Source organism: Takifugu rubripes, chromosome 20, assembly GCF_901000725.2.
Source record: "Takifugu rubripes chromosome 20, fTakRub1.2, whole genome shotgun sequence".
NCBI lineage: Eukaryota > Metazoa > Chordata > Actinopteri > Tetraodontiformes > Tetraodontidae > Takifugu > Takifugu rubripes.
The window spans coordinates 7,709,914-7,729,915 of NC_042304.1; the positions used below are offsets into that span (position 1 = coordinate 7,709,914).

The following is a 20,002-nucleotide window of genomic DNA, read 5'->3' on the forward strand; positions in this document are numbered from 1 at the left end:
GCCACATGGGATCATTACTGAAAGAGAAAGTTGGGCATTAACTCCAATCAAACCCGGAATTTTGGGCTGTGCAACACACGTGTAAGCATAAGCCAAGGTGGGTTTGTTGGGGCGAACCCTGTGACCCTTCGTACCGTACGACACCTTTATCGCTTCCAGACAAGACAGCAAACAGCAGCGGCGTTCACATGAAGCGGGGGCCTGTCCGTGCACGTTTGTGTGTGTGTGTGTGAACGCTAAAGCTGCAGGAAATGAGGAGTTTTGTTTTTTCCTGCATACTGGGAAGAATGGCTCCAAGACCACAATGCCGTTACGTGCAGGATGCAGGATGTAAAATAAGAAAGTGATGCAAAAGTCGGTTACTTTCTTTAATCAAACATCAAATTAAAAAGGCAGTGTGACATCAAAGGGCCAAGCTGCAGGTTGGATACGATGCTGAACACACATTACAGCAGGCGAGGGCTCCTGAGGGACTGGCAGAGGATCTACTTTAAAGTCTTCTTTGATCGGGTTACAGTTACCAGAGGTTTACACTGTAAACGTCATGTAAAAGCAGCCTCTTGGAAGATTACCCAGAATGCATTTGACCCTGCCGCTGTGTTGGACAGTGATGGTTTTGGTCGTATGTTATGGGATCCGTCGAGCCAGGCCTGGAATCCCGAAACACTGCTGTCAAGCAGCAGAATAAGCTGAATTATGCAGCAAAACAGGCAGAAAATGAGAAATTTCATTCAGATTTGGTTTCAAAAACTGATGTTTTGGTGTCTTTCTTCCACCTTGATGCAGGTCTCGGCAGGGAAGGGCAGTCAGCCAGGTCATGTGACTGACTGAATCCTTTTTTTTCTCTTTTTTTAAACACCTTTTCTGAAAACTTTAGTTCCCTCCAGCAGAACCTGACCTCCGTCTCTGCGTTTCAGCTCATCGGGCTGCAGAAGCCAGCGGTTTACTCTGCAGCCGTCACCACGAAACACTGGTGGGCGGAGCCAAGCGTGGGGACGCTTTCAGAGGGTAGATTTACTGTATCGGTCCTGATTTTTGACGCGACGTCAGATAATTACCGGTACCTGTGGATGTGGTTTGATATAAATCTTGAACAGGACAGTGGATGACTGCATATGTGGGTTTAAAAAAAAAAAAAAATCAAATCCTGGTGGGGGTCCATTTCCTGGTCGATGGGTTCATGTTTGCAAGAAACAAACGAACTTCGAGTCAGGTGAGAACACAAGTTTCGGTGGAGTGAACTTGCGCATCCTGTTTTAGCTGAACTATCAAGTGAACTTTGGAGGGCTGCTAATGTGAACGGTGCCGTTTGATAAGATCTGTTATCATAGTTGGGACGTGTTTATTTCCTGGTTCCTATTTCATCTTCTCCAGGTAGGAGCGCACCTCCTGTGGGTCGTAACCCCACGGCCCCACTGCTCCCTGGGGGGAAAAATAAAAAAGAGCAGCTGATCAAAACAAGTTCATTCGACACAGACTAAAGTCAAACGCACACGTAACAAAGGAGAGGCGGCTGTTTTGCATCAGATGGGGTCACGAACCCGGTGGGGGGGGTGCTGGAACGTCTGCCACAGCTCGCCCTCACGCTACCAGCCTCCAGACGGGAGCCTCACGCCTTTATAAGTGCAACGGGTTTTACTCGCCTGATCACATGACGTCACGTCTCACCTTGTAAAGGACTTTACCGGCCTGCAGCACGTACAGCCGCTCCGGCAGGGCGCCGTACTTGATGGCGCAGCTGTTGTTCATGCCGTCCACCACCACTGGACACAGGGGGTCCTTCTGAACCAGGATCTGGGCTGCGGACAGCCTGTCCTCCAGGTTCCGGTGCTGGTTGATGTCAAAGTTGTTCTTAAAGGCCCAGCCGTCTGAGGCAGAGCAGAGTCGGAGTTTACTGGACAGAGCCTGAACGCAGCACCAAAGCCTGAGATGTTAGTCAAATGTGATGGGAGAAAATACTTGGAGACAATGTTCATGGTTATACTGGGCGAGAAAGGACAAACAGACTAGATATAGTGGGACGGAGGTTAAATCAACTGGTTAGAGTGGGCCAGGGGATAACCTGTCTGGTTAAATTGGGACAGAGTGCAACTGGATTGTTTATGGCAGGACAGAGAGGTTGAATTACCTGGTTAGAGTGGGACAGAGGTTAAATGCACTGATTTAGCACGTAAACTGTCTCTGGCCCTTCTGAAAACCCTGTTTTACATTAAATTGATGGTAAATGTGACCTGCCGCCCCCCCCCCCCCCCGGAGGTGCGACTGACCTGTTGAATGCGCCTCTGCGATGTAAACCACCAGAAAATCTGCGACATCGCTGAAATCCCTGACGAGTTGCTTGAACTCCTCAAGTTTGAACATAAACGGGGGTCAGGTGCAGCTCCCGAAGTTCAGCACCAGCGGTCTGTTTGCTGCGGACGACAACAGCGTGAGCGCAGCGTAAATCAGCCAGACGCGCCAGATCCGCGCCGAGACGCACCTTTCATGAACTCTCCGATGGACGATCTCTTCCGCTCCATGGTCACCACAGGTGAGTCCGGGGCTTCCAGCCCCGCGAAAGCCTCCTGTCCCAGGGACAACCACATGTGACGAGATGCGGTTTTCACTAAAGCCGTGGACGCGAACGTCAGACCCCAGTCTTCATACTTGAACAGGGGGTTCTGGGTCATCGTCGCCTTTTCACCCATTTTGAGGGCTATTTTCTTGGCGAGGGCGGGTGCAACGATGTTTAAGATCCACAGAACGACGTTGAGAGTAATCATGAAGCAGAAAAGGCCCGCCGTCGACAGGTACATGGCGAGTTTTTGCAGCAACATGTTTGCGGACAAACGGCGTCTGAGTTCCGGAGAACAACGCCGACGCCTTTTAGCGTCCCTGGCCGATAAGGGCTGCCTTCACGGCCTCCGCCGGGGCTCGGAATTTACAGCCACTCATCGAGAGCCTGGTTGTTGGATAAGAAAGTCAATGACGTTACGCTGAAATCATTTAAAGACGTTTGAAACAATATCTTGCTAGCCTAACGCGTGAGTAGCAGAGACACGCGTATATATTTTCTTGTCATGCTATAACCATAATATCGAACTACTTTTAATAGTTCCCATCCCAGGTGGACATCAAAGGAAAATTCTTTATTACAGTATCAGGGTGTTCTTTCATAAGTGTCCCTGAACGCACCGCAACCATCTCAATAACAATAACTGAAGCAACAGTTTCTCCAGGTCTTCATTCAGCCCTGTCAACGCTAGATGGCGCTACAGACCAGCACCTAAGCCCCCATAACAAAATTGCGTTGAATTAACAGAAGGAACATTTTTTTAAAGAAACGTATGAACAACCTTTAAACATTTACTTATAAATGCTTGTTTAAGCCACGTGGACCTAAAAACAAAAACTGTAGCCGAGAATAATTATCACAGATGCTCTTGATTTGTAGGAAGATTCAGGGGGATGTGAACAAATTTAACTGTCTTTGCGCGTCTTTCTAGAGCCAAGCTAAATATAACAGAATAACTTTCTAAACCCTTTAAATTGCATCATTTCAAGCCACAATCACGGTCTCTCCAAAACTCCCATCTTCAGAGAGAGAGAGAAGAAGAGGGAGAGGAAGAGAGAGACGGAGGGAGAGGGAGAGGGAGGATGCTGTCCCTGCTGGAGGATGCTCTCGCTGATGACGCGCTCCCCTCACTTCCACAATCATGCTGATCGGCTCTTTTTCTGCAGCTCGCAGGACCAGGAGGCGTTAACCAGGTCCCAGTAAAACCAGTCTCTAGCGCGGACACCTCAGCCATGCTGCGGCCGCAGTTTGCAGTGATTGACCTCTTGTTTCCTCTGTGCGCGCTCAGGTAATGCGACCAGCCGCTGCGGGACGAGCCGAGTGACCGATGCACAAGCCCCCAGCGCCGGTCGGGATGGTCAGCCACTGTCACAACCCGACCTTCGCCGACTTCAGCGGTCTGTCGCTGTCGGTGTACGGCGGCAAGGCGGACATCCGCGGCAGGCGCGCCGGCTTTGGATCTCAGATTTACCGGAGCTCCGCTGACGCCGCGGCCGCGGCGGCGCACATGAGCTGCGGCAGCCCGAAGAGGTTCGCAGAGGCGGAGGAAAAGTCGCATCTGTCCGCCAAAGCTGTGCGGCCGTGTCTCCCTCTGACGCCGGCGCAAGGTGGGTGAATCCAGATCGGACTCATTCTCTTGGTAAAAAAAAGTGGATCAGCATTAAGCTAAAATGTTCTTACTGACGCGAACCCCCCCCCAGAGGTGTAACTGCGGTGCAACGGAAGCTGCGAAGCGGCCAAATTAGAGCTTTAGATTGATCGTTTACAAATGATGCAGCGTGAGGTCGTTTCCGAGCATCACTCTGACACCGACGGCCCGTTTAAATCTGTAATCAATAATTAATAGCAGAGTTCTCTTGCATTCTCAGCCAGCTCACGATCAGATCGACTCTGAGAAGTCATGGGCAAGAAACGCGCCATATCTGGAATAAACTCCAACGTGGGGCAGCAGCTTTTCTCCTCGGGGGAGGGTTGTTCTGCTGGGTTGTTCGGGTTAAAAAGACGCCTTCGGATGACAAATGGGTAAAGGAATTTTTTTTGAATAACGATTTTTTTTTTTCCTATTTAAGGGAATTATAACCACAAAGCAAATGTGCTGTAAAAATCCCATTTCATATCAGCTGGCGGGAGTGGAAACAGACTCGGCTCCATCCTGTTTAGACAGAGTGTTGTTGTGCGGTGGGGGGTAATTACAGCCCCCGTCCTAAATTATGATTAGACGGACCAGACTTTTATATTAGCAATCATCCTCAGCAAGAAGAGGATCAGCGGGTTTGATTATTGTTTCTGCTGTGCTAAACGCGAACCACATGTCCGCGGAAGGCGCCCGAGCCGCTCGGAGTCTTGGAGCGCAGTTTGTGCCCTCAGACCCTCCATCTCCATCATCTCCGACCGGAATGAATCGTCTCATTGTCTGTGCGACGGCTCTGACTTGGCTTCCCGTAAAGAGCGAGGGGAGCGCAACATGTGTTTGTGGATTATGACTTGCAGATTCATATTGTTGGCTTTTGACTCCGGAGGCACTTTGGGGACAGCTTTAATAAATCCAGCATGAGAGAGAGAGGGGGGGGGGGGGGGGGGGGGGGGGGAAGGGGGGGCAGTCTTCTATGTGGAGAGCAGCAACGAAATTTATTACAAATGATAATTATCTCATTAAATGTCTTTTAGTATTTTGGACTGGCTTTTTTATTTTTATTTTTTTAAATCACTTCGGTTCTATTTCTTATCCTGTCCTAACGGACTGTAGCCAGCACGTGTGTGTGTGTGTTTGTTTGTTTGTGTGTGTGTTCTTGATCTTGCTACATACTGAGCTCCAAAATAAATTCTACTAGCAAAGTGAGGACATTTTCCCAACGTCAAAGGGCTGTTTGAGGGTTCAGACGTGGTTTCGAGGTTAGTTGGTTGGGTCCAGGTTAGGGGGCCGGTGGTCATGGTCAGAGTAAGGAGCTAGGGAATGTGTTCAGTCTGGCAGCGTCCCCATAAGGACAGAAGTACAAGGATGCGTATGTGTGTGTTTTAGTCTCTCCTGGGGAGTGTCAGAATATGAAAGTGATCCCAGCTCTCATCGGTCTTTGTATCGTGATCACGTTACAGCCCCCATTTGGGGACAGAGCTGGAGCTTTAATAGAATATTCCCTCCAATATTCCAGATTTATGCTGGAATAAATCTTGAAATATGGGCCGTATTTACCCTGATACACTGACGGTGTGAGGGGAGGTGACCTGGGAACCTTCAGACGTGTTCTTCGAACCGCTTGTCTGCAGAATCTGGTTGATGAATCGGTCCCGAATGTGAGCAGACGCTGGAGAGAGCTGCAGCTTCAGCTCTTCCTGGCAGGGACGCACTTCGACGGGATGTGTGTGTGACACACCAGGTGCTGGGAATCCCTTCCCAACGTGCCAGAGCCTCAGTGGACGCTCATTTTTCTGTCAGCATGTTTGGAGTGATGCGCGGATGAATAAAAGGGAGTCATGGAGTTGAGGTGGTGCAACCTCAGCGCTGCAGTGGGACACTCACACGTCCAGATTTGATCTGCAGCAACTTGGAAGGAGAATAAAAATACCTGGAAACTCTCCGCTCTGCTCCCCAGCTTTACCCTGTCGCTCCAGGGTGAGGCTTAGTCTGACCCCCACCCCCCCACTGGTACTGAACACTGGTACACTGGTGTACCGGTGTTCAACACACGGAGCCGCTTACTTCACTCTGTCCTGGCTGGATTTCCCGTGTTTTCCCCAGCAGTGTTTGGAGAACGAGGCTGTGAGGTGATAATCAGACTGTTTTCAGAAACAGGGGAGCATTTGATCCCCTCTGAGAGCGTTGGCCGCCTCCAGAGCCTCGCGACCGTTTAATCCGAGGCTCCGCTGCACCTGAACAAAGTCATGCTGTCACCAGCTCCATAATTCCCCACTTAATTACGTCGGTTGATGAAATTACTATTCTCTGTCCTATTAGAGGAGCTGTAAGCGGAGTAATAAAGTGCCTTATCAGCGGTTTCTGGAGAGATTTTCCCAAATTCACCTTTGCATTTTGGCTACAGCTGATCATCGTTTTTGTTTTTTTACTCTATTTTAATATTTGTAGCTTCGATTGGTTTAAAATTGCGATGATTGGTACATTTCCGGCCTTCGCCACATCCCAGCACCTTTTTTTGCTGACATTCTAACGCCCACTCTGCCGAACCTGGAAAGTTTGTGCAACCAGCAAAGAGCCTTAAGAGCTTTAATTGCTGCTGAATGTGGGAGAGCCCACAGATGTGTTTCCAGATCCCAGATCATTAGGAAATACTGCCGTGGAAATGATTTAACAGGTGATGCAATGGCTAATATTTGTTCAGCGAATTAAAGCGCAGTTTAAATCGGGGGCTTTATGGTCTCCCATTAAAACCAGTGGGTTCCGTTTTAACGCTGCAGCTCTGTGTTAGCGCGCTCGCGTTAGCATCTTTTCTTTTTTTTTCCTGAAACGTGGCTGAAGTATCTTGACATCACCGCCTGCTGATACGTCAAAAAAAAAAAAGGGTTTTAGCGGTGAGTCAGGTTTATAGCTGCTATTCCTCCCAGATGTTGTGAAAGACTTACCCCCCCGGCCCCACCCCCACTCCCGAGGAAACTTTTTTTTCTCCTGTCAATACTTATAAAAGGGATCTGACCTCTTTCTGAACTTTAATTAGCATTTTGCGCTAAAGCTGGAGCGTTTGGTGGGCGCGATGGTCGGCGACCTGCGGCGCTTCCCAGGCAGCCGTCAGATCTTCACTTGCCGAGCTGCTCCTGGCTGTTAAGGCCTTTTCTCAGGAGCCGGGACGTTCCCACCGGGCCCCAAAAAAAGAATCCGTGCGTCTTTGCATGAGCTCAGCGGTGAGTTATGGCCCAATGTGCTTGGGAATGGTGTTGCCGGGTGTAATGTTTGCAGCATGTTCCACTGATTCACAAAGCCCAGGGATGATTCTGCAACGGTATTCCCGTAAAAAAAGGTCTGAGGACGACTGGAACGCCGAATGGAATGACTGCTCTTCCTGAGTCACCGCCGCGAGAACACCCCTGGTCTGACATCTGCGCATGACGCGCCTGGAAACAGGAGATAAGTGGCACAAGACGGCCGGGAGACGGAGGGGGAGGTTCATGGGAGGCCTTGAGCGTCTCTGCTTCCGATTAGTCCCCGTCTGAGATTGCGAAATGGACCGAGCCGCGCGCGCGGCCACAAACAAACGTTTAATTTTAGCTGCGCCGCCTCGGTTCCGTCCCTCCGTCCTCCGAGTGCAGCGTCAGTCAGGTTCAAATCTGCCATTCTGATGTGACCAGTGTGGTATTCTTGCAGCATTTCTCCGAAACCAAAAGCATTCCGGGTCCGTTTCTGCCAAAACAGCAAAGTCCAGGCGCGCAGCGCGAAGGGGAAAGAAAAATGGAAGAAAAAAAGAGAACACGATCTCGATTGAGTAAGTGTCGAAATCTCTGGAATCGCGAGGGGGAGCGTGCTCCGGGCCTCGGTTTCATCTGGTGAAAAGAAAACCAAACTGCAGAGTTGGCTCACATGTGTCATAAAAATGTATTTTTAGCCTGGATCAGGAGAGGAACGCTCCAGGAATTGGGTGCAGCTTTTCAGCCGTGAGGCCGGAGCTGGTTTATCGATAATCCCATCAGGACTCTTCTTCTTCTCCACCAGACGCGACACGGACGACCACGTGTACTACTCAGGTCCTGCCTGCAGAACTCCGACTGAGCGCTCGGGTGGTTTTCCATTTACATCTCGGCTGCACCACTTGCTGTTCTTGGCTGGACGCTGCCGTGTTTCATCAAAGAAAAATCCCGCTGCAGCTGAGAGGGCCGTCGGCCGCCGCGCCGGCCTTTGCCAGGTGGGGTCCGAGAGCAGACTGGACCCTCACAGCTGGAGAGAGAAAAGAGAGATCTTAGATTAGGCCTTCAACAGCCTCCCTAAATAAGCTGTGAGAACGCCGTCTTGGCTCCAGGAGTTTGTCCTGGACAGCGACTCTGCTCTCGTCCGATTTGTTACTGCTGAATCGGCAATTTGTCGGATTCAACTGCCGCGCGTAGCGCCCGCTAGGCTGAGTCCTGCGTTTGCTAAACCCGTTCCGAGCGTGCTCGAGCGGCGCCCGGAACAGGCCCGTCCTTTCACGAGCTTGGCCGCGTCGGTGATTAATCAGCCAATCAAACGTTGGCTTCAAGCAAGTGGTCAAAAACAAAACGGGCAAACATGATGCGAAGCGGGTCGGTTTTTAATACCTTCATTAGCGCGCAGAAGAAAGCAGCCAAACGCTGGGGTTTGAGCCCAGCTCCCGCTCCTTCTCCCGCTCTGCCAGGAAGCTGCCACAGGGCAGAACCCAGGCAGCTCCCCGCACCATTGGCTGGCGCTGCCCCAGAGGACTATGAAAGACATTATAAAGTCTAATAGTGCAGTTTATATACTTTATTAGAGCTTGTTAATGGAAGGCCAGCACTCTGGAAGAATTCTCCAGTCATGTGAAATTGACTCCAGTCTCCAGGACTAATAAAGAGCACAGAGGAGTGACAGAATGGAGCTTACTTACAGGAAGAACTATTCATGCTGAGTCATCACAGCCAAGTCTGATTACTCACAGTCAATATCGGTCGCATTTCCACCAGTTTCTCGGGTCTGAAAAGCTCTTTCTCTTGGCCTCTTCGGCTTCTGCCGTGTCCTCCGAATTATCGTGCTGTTGGAATCCATCACCGTGCTAATGTGCTGCTAGCGTGGCGGCGAAGGTTGAGCAGCGTTGAGCTGAGAAAGATCTGGACAACTGAGGGGTCACATGATGAGAGGAAGTGGGGGATTTAGGGGCAAAGCAAGGTTCAAGAATGGGAGTCGCAGAGGGCTGGGAGGCTGGCCAGGCCCGACTCTGGATGTTAATAAAGTTTAGAGGCTCGGTGCCAGCACTGTGATCTGAAATGCTCAGGGTTGTTTTTACAGCCTCTTTACAGACAATTATATTTGAAAGGGAAGGATACCTCGCGGTGGACTAATATCAGAGCATGAAGATAAAGCGCCAGATAAGAAGATGCAATTTCCCATGATGAGAAGGTGGTTTGGTGTGGGAACCTCGTCCGTGTGAGAACCCGCAATGAAACGAACGTAGTTTTGGTTTTTTTATTCCACCAAAGGCTTTTTTAATGGGTGCGTTTTGTTCGGGAGGAATTTCTCACGCCCCGTTAGCGCTAAAGTTGGACCGTTATGTCAGCTCACCTGTATTTTGTGAGCAGTTCCCCAGCTCTAGCTGCAGGTTTGGGGCTGACCGAAACATTTTTAAACATCTGGATTATTAAGTTTGGTAGCGCTTGATCCCCTATGTGCTAACGACTGTTTGCGCTAGCCCTGACTCGGCTGTTTACAGACCTGATGGTATAACTTTGCAGTAGTGCCCCGGCTCTGTCTGTCGTTTATCTTTAATCATGGTTCTGAGCTGAAGGAATCCGAGCCGGTGCCGGTTGCTTCATCTCAGGGACGTCGACTTGATTTTACTCTCTGGGACTGAACCAGTGTCTCATCCAGGAGCGCTCAGCGACGTCCGTCTGCTCTTTCCTCCACATCAAACCTTGTTTAAAGGAAGGCATGCGCTTTGGATTTTACACCGTTCCCCCCTAATCCTGAACCATTAAACAGCATTTCCCCCCCTTCCCGAAGGGCCAGTTCAGCAGCCTCTCTGCTTCGCTGCTGCCAGGATTAGACCTCTCTTCTCCATTAGAACTGGTACGAGCCATTCAGTAATTGTGTTAAATGGATCCATGTTACAGAGAGTACCGGGCTCAGTATGCACTCTTCATTAACATGCTCAACATTCCCCAGAAGTCCACTGTTAGAACACGTCGCTTAACAAAAACATCATGTTGGACACTGAAAGTTTCTGATGGAGCTTGTTGTTGGCAGTTAGACTGTTTTGAATGAGTGTGTGTCTGTGTGTGTGTGTGTGTGTGTGTGTGTGAGAGAGAGAGAGAGGATTAAGCATTTCTAAACATGTCCTTCAAAAACGACCACATGCACCATAACAAACCAAGCCGTTAATGTGACCCAGAACAGTTCACCCCTGTAGGCTGAGGCTAGTTTAGGTACAATATCAGCATGGTTGAACTTGAACTTTGAATTCCCTCACTGACTGCAGCATTTCCCAAAGCTTATTTTCACATGTAGAAATATTTTAGTCACTTAGCGAGTCACTATTTACTCATGAGTTATTTCAACTACCTCTGAAATGAGCTCGCAGCTGGTTGGACTCCAATGTTGTGGTTTATGCACACATCCATAGCATTAATCATTTAATGCGTCAGGACAGCTGCACATGTCTGTATTTACATATGCTGATTTGCTTTTGTGCATGTCTACACACACATTTATGCGAGACACTTTACCTCGCCACCGAAAGCTTTCTCCATTTCAGCTGAAAGAGGAGCCAAAGGTCCTAATAGGAACCAGTGGAAGCGCTAGCATTCTTAGCAGGACCTACTTTTCCCGGCTTGCTGTTGCACACAGAAAAAAAGGTTGATGTGTCATCACTTCCTCACAATGCTTTGAAAGTGAAGTCAGGGCCGCTGCCATCTCGCATTGGTGATGTAATGTGGAGCCAGAATCTGAGCAGCTGTGAGCCGAGCCGTATCTCCGTGCTAAGAAAATATACAGTGAAGACGAGCTGCTAAAGCATCTCAGGAAGTTTAAAAAAAAAGTGGAGTAATTGCCGCTCTCTAATCTCCTTTTATTAATTCTGACCACAGAACGCCACTTCGCAGTACATCACAGCTCATCGGACGCTTTCGGCTCATATCGACAGTGATCTAGCAGGCATGTGCTGGAGAGTTCAAATGAATTAGATCCACGACAGCCAGGTGCTGAGCAGTTGGCCCGGCGGAGGCGAATCGCAGCCAATTGGAAAATGCTTTGCAGGATTTATCTGCGCCCTTCTCGCTCAACAACTTATTTTATTGTTCCTGCACAGTTGGTTTTCATCTCATTTCTGGCTAATGATACACTGAGAGCATGTGTTTCATTGTCGGTCCTTCATTCAGCATCGAGATTGTGCGTTCACATCTGACGCTGCGCTCCCATGCTGCGGGGCCCGTCCAGCTTGGGACGCAGCGGGTACGGTCGGAACACAAACCCGCAGAATACGAGATAAGAAAGAGCCGTAATGTGTTTGTTACAGTCTAAATGCCACAAGCCAAACCGTGCATGACCTCAGTGAGTGTCTGTCAAAGTCCCCACCAGGGCCTGACTTCTGTCCAAACAGCCCCCCCCCCCCGACTCCGCCTTTAATCACATTATTCGCCACGTCTCATGTCCCCGCTCCGGTTGATGTGCGGTGCGAGGGCCGCAGATGGGAGCGCGATAGGGTGGAAGTGGCCTCGGTCCGAGCCGTGCACTCTGCGTGACCTGATGTGAGTACAGCGGGGCTAGGCCGCTAATCTTTAACAAATGCTGGGAGTCTCCATGACCGGCCCTCGCTGAGACGGCTTAGTCAAAACAGCCCCGCTGCTCCTGAACGCAACCTCGGCCTGCTTTTATTCCAGCACCCGTTAGCTAACGCGTACCTGCTGCCTGTTCGGCGGCATTACACAGCCTGGCGCGCTCGCCGTCGCTGCATGCGATCTGACAGTGCGTGCTGTCCTGCAGATGGACAGACAGGTGTGTTGTGTTACAACATGGGATATATTTATTTATTTGTATATTGGTGCAAGATGTTGAGCGAACAAGTGTGGTACAATATGGCGCCCCGGTGTTAAAACGCCTCCTGCGGTATAAACCTTAATGCTTAACGTGGACCAGGAAGTGTCAAAAACATGGTGGCTCTTGTTAAACCTTGTGAAAAAGTCGTCAGAAATATCCTCATCATCAGCCGTTAGCATCACATAAATGCCCCCCCCCCCCCATCGTTGGAAACACTCTTCAGCTCCAGAACTAATTAGCAATTAGCGATATTTTAAGTGCCGCCAGGATGAAAACGCGTTTCCATCCGCGCTGGCGCGGCGTGATCGGCGGCGCATCCTCGGCCACCGTCCGAGACAGCTTGGCGGCGCTCGGCTGCATTCACACGAGTGCCTTCATGTGGCGAAGCGCTCGGATTACGTGAAAACCCGTCTTAATGCCAGGTGTAGGAGAGGCCCGCGGGCAACACAAACACTGTTCCACTATAAGAGACGAAGAATCAGCTTTTCTCGCCCTGGTTTTCCGTTTCATGGCTGTCCTGTAATTAATCATCCCTCGCTCTTTCCCAGTGTGTCACAGCGGTTTAATTTTGACCCGAGGACTCGTCCTCTCACACGCCGTCATCCGTCACGGCCGCTCAAGTTGGCCGCGCCACTCTGGGTTTCTCCCACCGAGCACTTTATAGTGGAATAGCTGTCACGCCCCGACCTTGACACGCTGCGTTTAGCATCGCCACCTGCGCTGTAAGTGGACTCTGAGCACGTTTGAACTATTTAATGTGACATGAGAAATGTAACTGGCTCATTTCTGCTCTCAGGAGTTTATTTAGTCTGTTTCATTGGACCTCATATTACTGAATATGCTGTATTTACCCATATTCCTGTACCCTATACTGCACTGGTACTTATAGGTGTTTATATATGTTATATATGGACGTTGGGATCTTTTTAGCCCCTTTATTTCCATCTTTTATTGCCAGGAATTTATTTACCTGGGTAAAAAAAAAAGTTTCTGGGGAACTGTGTGGTTTGCATTTCCACTGCAGTTAAAATTTCTGGAAAATCAAAAACCTGGCCGACGCATAAGTCCGGTATGAAGTTCCTCTATCTAACTTTACGGGGCCAGGGTCATTGGTGCGTGTCTCCACCGCAGGAACCTGCCCCAACGGCCATTTATAGGAACTTTTTTACTGGGCCTAACCGAGTCCCTGCTTCAGTGTAGGATCGGCCCTGAGACTCTCCTAAACCTCGAGCAGGATGGGAGCAGTAGCCTAGCAGACGCCGCTTCTCCTCTCGTCCGTAGCATCCAGCACCACGCACAGGAACACACCAACCAGAGAGGCAGCGGCCGCCTGTCTTGATTTGAATCCCAAGTATCACAACACGACACGTGTTACCACGGTGCTTGAACCCGGCCTTGCAGGCGCTCACGCTCTCCAGCGCTCTTTTTTCGGACGTTTGCCGTTTGTGAGCGGCATTCGTCTCCCGTCTGCATCCTTGGACGAGACGAGGTAGCGGCTCTAAGTGTTTGGGCCATTTCAGTGAAAATGCGTCAAGGATTATTAAAAACCCGAGAGAATGCTCCATTGGTCATCGTTTAGGATTTTAGGGGAATTCATTATCTTTCATTGGATTTTTCGGGGGGAGAGGTTAGCGAACGTGCACTCCAACAGCTCAGAAAAGGCCGCGCCTAAATTGGGATCCAACAAACATCAACACGTCCTCGCCCGTGCTTCGCCACGGTGGTTTTTACGGTTCCAGGCTTTTGCCTTGACATGAAAAAACAGGCAGTGTGAAGATGTCAGCCTGCCACGGGCCTCGGGGGCCACCAAGTCCACCAAGAGGGGCCGAGCATCAGCCTGCCAAGGTACACTCACCTCACCGCACAAAAACACTGGCACTGGGCACCGGCCTGTTTATGTTGGGGATGATGTCAAGTGGCCAGAATTCATATTTCACATCAAATTTGGGTTTAAGGGCACACTTTACTTCGATTTTCTTCTTTTTTTTTTAATGGTGGAGGAAACAAACATTTGCATTTCAAAGTTCTTCAAATAAAATAAATGAAAAGCAAAACCCTCTTTATGGGTTTGGAGAATATGTTGGAAAACAGGTCCAGGACCAAAAGAATCTTTTTATGGTTTGTAAGAGGGCGCCAGGATATGTGAAGGACCTGAGGCATGGTATAGACCAGAGCCCTCCGAGGGTCCCTCCGTGTTCAGCCCGAAGCCCCTCAGCAGCCAAACTACACAGAGCCGAAGACGAGGACGGGAAGAATACCTTCTTTCTTTCTTTCTTTCTTTCTGCCGATTGTTGTCTGGTTAGACTCTGTCTAGACGCCCAGGAGCACCAGAGTCAATGTGGGTTTTGATCAATAACCATTGAAATGACTCGTCTAGAGGTTGGTGGTGGATCTGCATCACCTGTATGTGTGATGTAAGACACGAAGGTCCATCACTAACTTAACTTAACTTAATCACTAACAAAGAGGCGCCGCTTCCTCCTGAGACTGATGATTTTACCTGGTGTGGAATCAAAGATGATTCAGTCCTCCCTGGAGCTCCCGTCAGCGAACGGACGCTCTTTCACTGTTTATTTTCATTCCCTTCCTGAATCTTTAGCGGCGCTGCTCTGTTGAGCAAGAGCTTGAGGAATTTGGTTTTGAATCCTTTTGAATTGTTTTGTTGAATTTGGCCTGAAACTCACTGAATGTTTCAGAGAAACGGAGTGAAATCCATCCGAATACGGATCGAGAACTTTGGGAAGATCCTGGAGCACCGTGTGAGCTTAACGTAATCACACACACATTCGGCACGGACGCGGCCGTCTTGGTGGACGACTGCTTATGTGCAGAATAGAGCGTGAGGGAATTTCCTTCACTGTAAGTTGTGCGGTTCATTCCTGAAGTCGTGCAAAATGTTGGGATTAAACCACAATCAAACCGAATCATTGCGTTGGTCCAACCAAAACGGGGCTTTACATGGGAGCACGTTAGCTTGAAAAAGCGGCGCTGACGCATCGAGACGATGTGATCGGAAGCCGATCTGCTCCTGCCTGTATGGACAGACCCGAACACCCCCCCCCCCCCCCCGCCCCCCGCCCCCCGCCCCCAAAGGGGTTGGATAGGGAGACGCCAGCTAACTTGCCATTGACCATCGACTGAGACAAATCTGGTTCCACTGAACCCGTCTTGCTCTGGTGTCGCTATTTGCAGCTGATATTTTTTGTTTCTCGGCCAAAAACTAGTCAGTGGTCACCGTCGCTCCTTTCAGTACCGCAGCCTTCCACCAGAGGGTGATCCTGGGGCTTGATCCTCACTTTTTGGCCCTCCATCTTAACGCACATTCCACGCGTGCGAGTGAGAGGGCCCGTCTGCGAAATCATTTTAGCACTGAGTCGCCGCTCACGTCTGACTCCGGATGGACTGACTCACTGAGAGAGAGCAGAAATCATCGAAAAAGGAATCTTATTACAGCCATTAAACAGGAGAAGGATAAACACAGGAGGCCTTTAATGCCGGGACATCTGAAATGCCTCCGCAGTGTGAATATATTTGCTCATAAAGCTCTTTGATGGTGGCCCCGTCTGCTCTGACACAGCGCGGCCCTTCTGTGTAAACACTCCCAATGTAGCCTCCCACTGCAGATCACACAGTGTTTCCATAGGTGTCGTTCTGTACTGTTTTTCGGACTTTTACGGGCCCCCGCCGCACCTGGGTCCCCCTGACCACGGGGGTGCGGGAGTCGCGCCGCTCGGTCTCAGAGCAGCGGGCTCTTCCTGGACCGTCGCTGCCCGGCCGCCGTCACGGAGCTGCTTTTGATGTGAAGTGAAATATAATGTCTGGTGAAACGTCCATCTCAAGTTACCACTGTGGTTACAAGGGGTGGGGGGGTGGGGGGTGTCCTCCATGCCAGAGCCATTGGACGAGTGAGGACTCCCCACAAAATAAAGGAACGGTATTGCTGACTTCCTTAGGTATGTGTGGTTTGAAACCCAACACAGTTTTTCTCAGCGGGTGCCCACTTATTGATTCTATATATAACAGTAGAAAACTGTTGTAGCACAGAGCCCCTCACTCAAAAAGAAGCTTCTTTCCTTTATCTACTTTTACTTTTTTTTCCCATTGATTTGGTCAATCGACCCAACGCTGTCCACCTCTGACGAAAATCCCATTTTGGATCTTGTAAACATGTTTACGTGGCGCTTTTGTACGCAGTAAGATGGCTAATTAGCATTATGGCGGGAGATTTTTGTCCTGTTTCTGTAATCTACCGATGAAGACGCTCATGTTACCCCGTGTCGTAATGAAGGGGTAACAAACAAACAAACAAATCTGGAGGTCAGCAGAGCAGCTGCAGTTCCACTCATGTCCACTTGGCGGCATCTGTTGTGTTGAACATGCAGGAGCTTTGAAATCTAAAAATTCGCATTGGTTGTGAAAGTGAGAGAGAAAAGCGATGAAAAAAGCGTTGGAATAAAACGATGGAGTAACGTGGTGAAGGAAGAAGGGCAAACAAAAGACGGCCCTCACGGATAATTATCTTAATTTGTGCGCTCAAATATAACATTCAGAAACGTCGGTCGTCTGAAGCTTCCTTTTTTTCACCTATTTGGGGGCTTTTGGGGAAAATTCCCCCCCTCCCTCCCCCGAGTGATCCGGACACGCTGGTGTTCTCTGCGGATGCAGCTCTCGGCTTCACCCAGGAGCTTCAAAAGACAGCACTTCTGAACATACTGCATCTCTTTCACAGGGCAACAGTCGGATATTCTTCTCGCTCTAGACGTTAAAAAAAGAAAAGGGAAAAAAGAAATAGGAAGTGAAACGGGACTCCGCGTTTGGTTTCTGGAACATCTGGTTTGGTCCTTCTTTTAAACAACCAGTATCCCTTCAGAGGGGTTGTGCGCGCTCTGTGTAGGTAACAAAATAATCATTTTCAAATGCTGCTTCAGTCTAATTACCGACCTAAACGCAGCCTCTCAGCCGGACCACCGGCCGCCAGGGGAATTCCCCCCATACAGTCTCCCAACTATCCGTTTATCTCTCCCACCATTCCCATTAAGCAATTAAAGATACAAATCGGCGGCTTGTTTTACAGATGCTGTGGAATCGCACCCTTGTCAGAGATGGCGGGCGGTGATGCCGATCGCGGCTGGCGGACGGACGGTATCTGTGCGGAGATGTTCTCACGTTATGTGGTTGATCCAGGACGTTGTCATTTCGGAGGAATTTCCTGACATCTGCGTTCAATCCCCATCGATCACGGATCTGGGATTGCTTGTAAATACTGGGTACAGACCCGACCCGGGGTTCTGTCCCGACAGCCGGGGATGAGCCATGCTAGGCTAGCTTGTGGTGACCACCTTGAAGTTTGACACGTGTCGCTGCTGCTAACTGACGCCGCCGCGAACAAAGTCTCGTGGATTATCTTAGCTAGCAGCTAATCTTCTCATGCTTCTGTAAAGTGTTTAATGTATAGAAGTTGGTTTTGAACCGATCTTGGTTGCGGCCACATTTAAGAACCTTTTTTTTGTCCCAACTTTCTGATATGAAATATTTGTGGCAACCATCAGGCTCTGTGGAAAAAGGTTGTCTTCATATGTCAATCTTAATTCCCAGCGATAATCCTGACAAATCAACAAACTGTCTGTGAAACCAAATGTTTTGACAAGATGTGAAGTTGCCAGACTTTTGCTGAACGACTTTTATATTCCTCTTTGCTCAACTCACAAGCAAGAGGGATAGTTGAATGTTCAGTCATCTTTCAATATATAGAACTATAACACGGGTTCATTGGAGAGATGGACGCTGAATGAACTGGTTATAATGGTGTGGTTGTTGAGGAATACAGGTTATATATACTGAGTTTCATCCACAAATTCCTTTTCTGCTTTGATGTTACCTGTTGTTGCTGCTCTTGTGCCATACATGGAATATAAAAATAGTTCTGTTTTGTCAGTTGCTGTTGAATACTCCTCATTAGCATAAACCAGGTGAGGTGTTTTGCTAGCTAAACTCTTTTGATTTGAGTCCCCCGTCTGCTCTATTGATACAACCCGACCAGACGCGTGCATAAACCTCTGCCTCAAATCTTCAAATGTCACAGATTTGGTGCTTTGCGGCTGTGTTTACGTTTATTTTTTGCAGCTAATAAGCTTCTGCTGAGAACCGCTACATTCTCACCTTTAACGGAGGGCGTGGTGCGTTCAGGGCAGCCCTGGACCGTCTCCTTTTACCGCCGCCTCTCAAAACAGACCAGCCTCTTGTCTGCCCCTGAAGCACCTCCTGATCCCGCGCCAGGTCTCAGCACTGTCGGGCTGCTCCTGGAGCCATGTTGCTCACCAGCTCCATAAAGGTGTCTGTCACCGAGCCAGACGTCCTCGTCACGTCTGCCGGCCAAGAGCATCACGGGCCCGACAGTCGGCCGGCTCGATCGGGCCAATCGTCAGGCCTCGCCGGGGCCTTAGGTGCCGCTTCGCCTTCAGACTGATGTGGGCCTTTCAGGGAAATTATAGGATGTGGTTTGGCTGAGCGACGCTCGTAAACGTGTGATTAGTTGTGATTAATCCTGGCAACAGATGTGATTTGTGAGCAAAAGCTTGTTGTGACTGTGATTGTTGGGGCAGGACTGCGGCTCCTGGGTCTTTAAAGTGGGTTGTTGAATGTGCAAATTCTTGTTGGATTATAAAGACTTTGACAGAGATGATAAATTATGTTGGTGACAGTCCGTCGCTGCTTGTTGATTTTTTTACTGCCCTTTCTGGAGATCAGGGCGGAAGGCTGAGCCTTTTCATTCGGTCTGGGTTTAAATCTTCGTGATGTTACAAAGTTATTTTCATTTCTGTGAAATCTAAGAAAAGTATCAGTGTCAGTCTTTAGGCAGAATTTGAGCAGTCAAAGCAATAAAACCATTAGATTAAATTGTCAGAGCTGAGCCAAAATAGGCAGAAAACCCTCCAAATTAATGTTATTATGGAGTTTATCCATCAAATTGTATTAAATAAAGGTGATGAAATACATCACTTAGCACTTCTTACGACTTGCAAATCGATTTACCCGCTTCATAAAAATAACTAAGTGTTGTCTCTGCTTTTATGCCCTCTGCATTTGTTGCCATTGCATTTAAATTTGAAGTGCTTTTTTAAAGAAAAGGTCATTCATGTCAGGAAGAAATACGAGGAACCGACTGCAACACGTACAGACGTGTGTGCCAGACCAATGACATCATCAAGTATCGAGTTCAAGTATCTACAAATTATCAGGACCGAACTGAAGTGCAATAAATCTGCAGCCTGATTCCTCTTTTTCTAAAGAGGGTGTGTGTGTGTGTGTGTGTGTGTGTGTGTGTGTGTGTGTGTGTGTGTGGGTGCAGGATGGTGTGACACTATGTAACCAGCAGGTGGTGACATGCACTAGTGCTTTAATTACATTAATCAATGAGGCAGTGAAGATGTCTGTTAATGAGCATTTAATACTCTGTGTGTGTGTGTGTGTGTGTGTGTGTGTGTGTGCGAGTGTGTTTTAGCATGTCATTATTTTCTATTATGTTCATTTTACTGTCTAACATATAATAACTAATTAATACCATGATACTGTCTAGCATATAATAACTAATTAATAGCATGATACTGTCTAACATATAATAACTAATTAATAGCATGATACTGTCTAACATATAATAACTAATTAATAGCATGATACTGTCTAACATATAATAACTAATTAATAGCATGATACTGTCTAACATATAATAACTAATTAATAACATGATACTGTCTAACATATAATAACTA

General features: G+C 48.7%; 2 protein-coding genes across 4 annotated transcripts in view; one reads left to right on the forward strand and one right to left on the reverse strand.

Annotated features, from left to right (window-relative positions):
- Positions 1-1,272: 1,272 nt before the first annotated feature.
- Positions 1,273-2,855, reverse strand: dio1 (iodothyronine deiodinase 1). The gene is given in 4 exon segments (NM_001136144.1): positions 1,273-1,422; positions 1,669-1,868; positions 2,268-2,411; positions 2,480-2,855. Coding segments are annotated over 4 exon segments (747 nt in total). The 5' UTR covers positions 2,817-2,855; the 3' UTR covers positions 1,273-1,356.
- A 187-nt stretch (positions 2,856-3,042) lies between these two features.
- The window catches only part of glis1b (GLIS family zinc finger 1b), a 54,348-nt gene continuing 37,388 nt past the window's right edge, over positions 3,043-20,002 (forward strand). Inside the window, exons 1-2 of one of the 3 annotated variants that reach the window (XM_029828063.1) lie at positions 3,043-3,747; positions 3,843-4,161. In XM_029828063.1, coding sequence (XP_029683923.1) covers positions 3,882-4,161 — 280 coding nt within the window. In that variant the 5' untranslated portion in view covers positions 3,043-3,747; positions 3,843-3,881. The remainder of the gene's footprint in view (positions 3,748-3,842; positions 4,162-20,002) is intronic. The other 2 variants (XR_003886251.1, XM_029828062.1) reach the window with 2 other exon arrangements.